Source organism: Lolium perenne, chromosome 5 (assembly GCF_019359855.2).
Source record: "Lolium perenne isolate Kyuss_39 chromosome 5, Kyuss_2.0, whole genome shotgun sequence".
NCBI lineage: Eukaryota > Viridiplantae > Streptophyta > Magnoliopsida > Poales > Poaceae > Lolium > Lolium perenne.
Genome location: NC_067248.2, coordinates 171,213,842 through 171,215,499, shown reverse-complemented (window position 1 = coordinate 171,215,499; position 1,658 = coordinate 171,213,842). Strand labels below are relative to the sequence as shown.

The 1,658-nt window shown below is 38.8% G+C and overlaps 1 protein-coding gene across 1 annotated transcript; it reads left to right on the top strand.

The window, feature by feature from the left end:
• The first annotated feature begins 948 nt into the window (after window positions 1-948).
• LOC127297999 (small polypeptide DEVIL 4) lies at window positions 949-1,278 on the top strand. Its single transcript, XM_051328010.1, has one exon. It carries the CDS (start codon window positions 988-990, stop codon window positions 1,105-1,107), a length of 120 nt encoding a protein of 39 aa, XP_051183970.1. The 5' UTR covers window positions 949-987; the 3' UTR covers window positions 1,108-1,278.
• The last annotated feature ends 380 nt before the right edge of the window (window positions 1,279-1,658 follow it).

The following is a 1,658-nucleotide window of genomic DNA, read 5'->3' as shown; positions in this document are numbered from 1 at the left end:
GATAAACTGATACCCCTATGGAAGTCATTGGTGCTGACTTTTCTTCCCCCTCATAGAAAATGTCAACCTATGTTTAACATTGGCTTAGTTAAGTTTCCTGCATGCTATGTTCATATTATCCCTAAACCAGACAACCCATGCTGTGTCAACAAAGCAAACGTTGCAGATACATGGATGCCATTTTGTGTTACTTAATTTTGTCACCTTTTGGTGGACAAATAGGAAAGGTTTGCATTTGCGATATGTTTGAGTTATTTAATCCGTGAATGAGAAACGAATATTAAGTAAATGTACTATAACATGAAATTTCCATTGGTACACAATGTTGTGCCTTTATGCGGACATGTGGTATCCCTTTCGTAGCTTAGAATGCATTTTGATTATGATTATCTCAGTAGTTCAACTCACGTTTGTCTATTTCAGAGTCTCTTTGGCCCGTTTTTGTAACTATTATGGCTAATTTGTACAATAAATTATAAAATAAGCACATAAAAAAAATTAACAGCCACAGATCGAGGCTTAGTCATCATTATCCTAAATTTATTTATTTATTTATTCATCTTGCAGTGGAGCCGATACCGCAATGTTTGGCCACTATAGCTAGCCAGACTAGAATTTCTATTTATTCTGCTCCCTCCGAACCAAAATATATGTCCGAGATTTAGTACAAACTTTGTACTAAATCACCGACAGTTATTATGGATCGAAGGGAGTATTAAATATCACAACTCAACCAGGCAACACGAACTTGAACTAGAGTACTCCAAGATCACATACGACTTTGTTTTCTTTATGCAGTCATGGACGCAGTGATAAGTTACTTAAAGATATGCGGTGCACAAGCATGTAGTTAGAAGAAAACACTTCAGCTGACACGGCCCACATGGCAACTGCCTATATAAACCACACCATTGCAAACTGTAAGACCCAACACAAAGAAGAGTCTGAAACCTCAAATCCAGAAGAGTAACTTTGTAGATTATCAAGATGAGGGTGGGTGCTCATGATCTGAAGCTCAACGGGATCAAGAGGGCTCTCAAGGAGAAGAAAGCCAGGCTCTACATCATCCGTCAATGCGTCGTCATGCTCCTAAGATGGCATGATTGATCAAACAATTGGGAGCAGTTTTCTTCCCATTTTCTCTTACTAATCTCTCTGACTGGCCAGTCTATTGGCTAAAATTTTGGTCTCTATCTCTGATGTATGCATCAGCTGTATATAACCTGTAAAGGTATGAAGATTAGAAATGAATGTCAAGTTATGTGAGTACTGGTTCCACCCTTTATTCTTGATGTGGTTTTTTCTTGGGAAATCTCGGAGGTTTCCATCTTCTTGAAATGTTGGTACGCAAGGTGGAAAATCAAGTAACCAAATTTATGCCTACGCCCTTTTGGCGTTGTTCTGCAAATATGCGATGTATTTTGATGCGTCCGATAAAAAAGCGAAGCATCGAGATAAAATTTTCTTGGCGCAGCTCGGAGTATCTGGCATGTACCATACGCGCACAAAGGTCAGACTAGCAGACTTGCTATGGAATTTGCAATCATTAGCTGGTACTGTATCATTTCCAAGTCTGACACTGATGGTTTTTGATGTTTGATGTCCCATTTGCTCTGAATTCTTCAATCAACTCTTCTATCGTCAAACTGCACATAGCG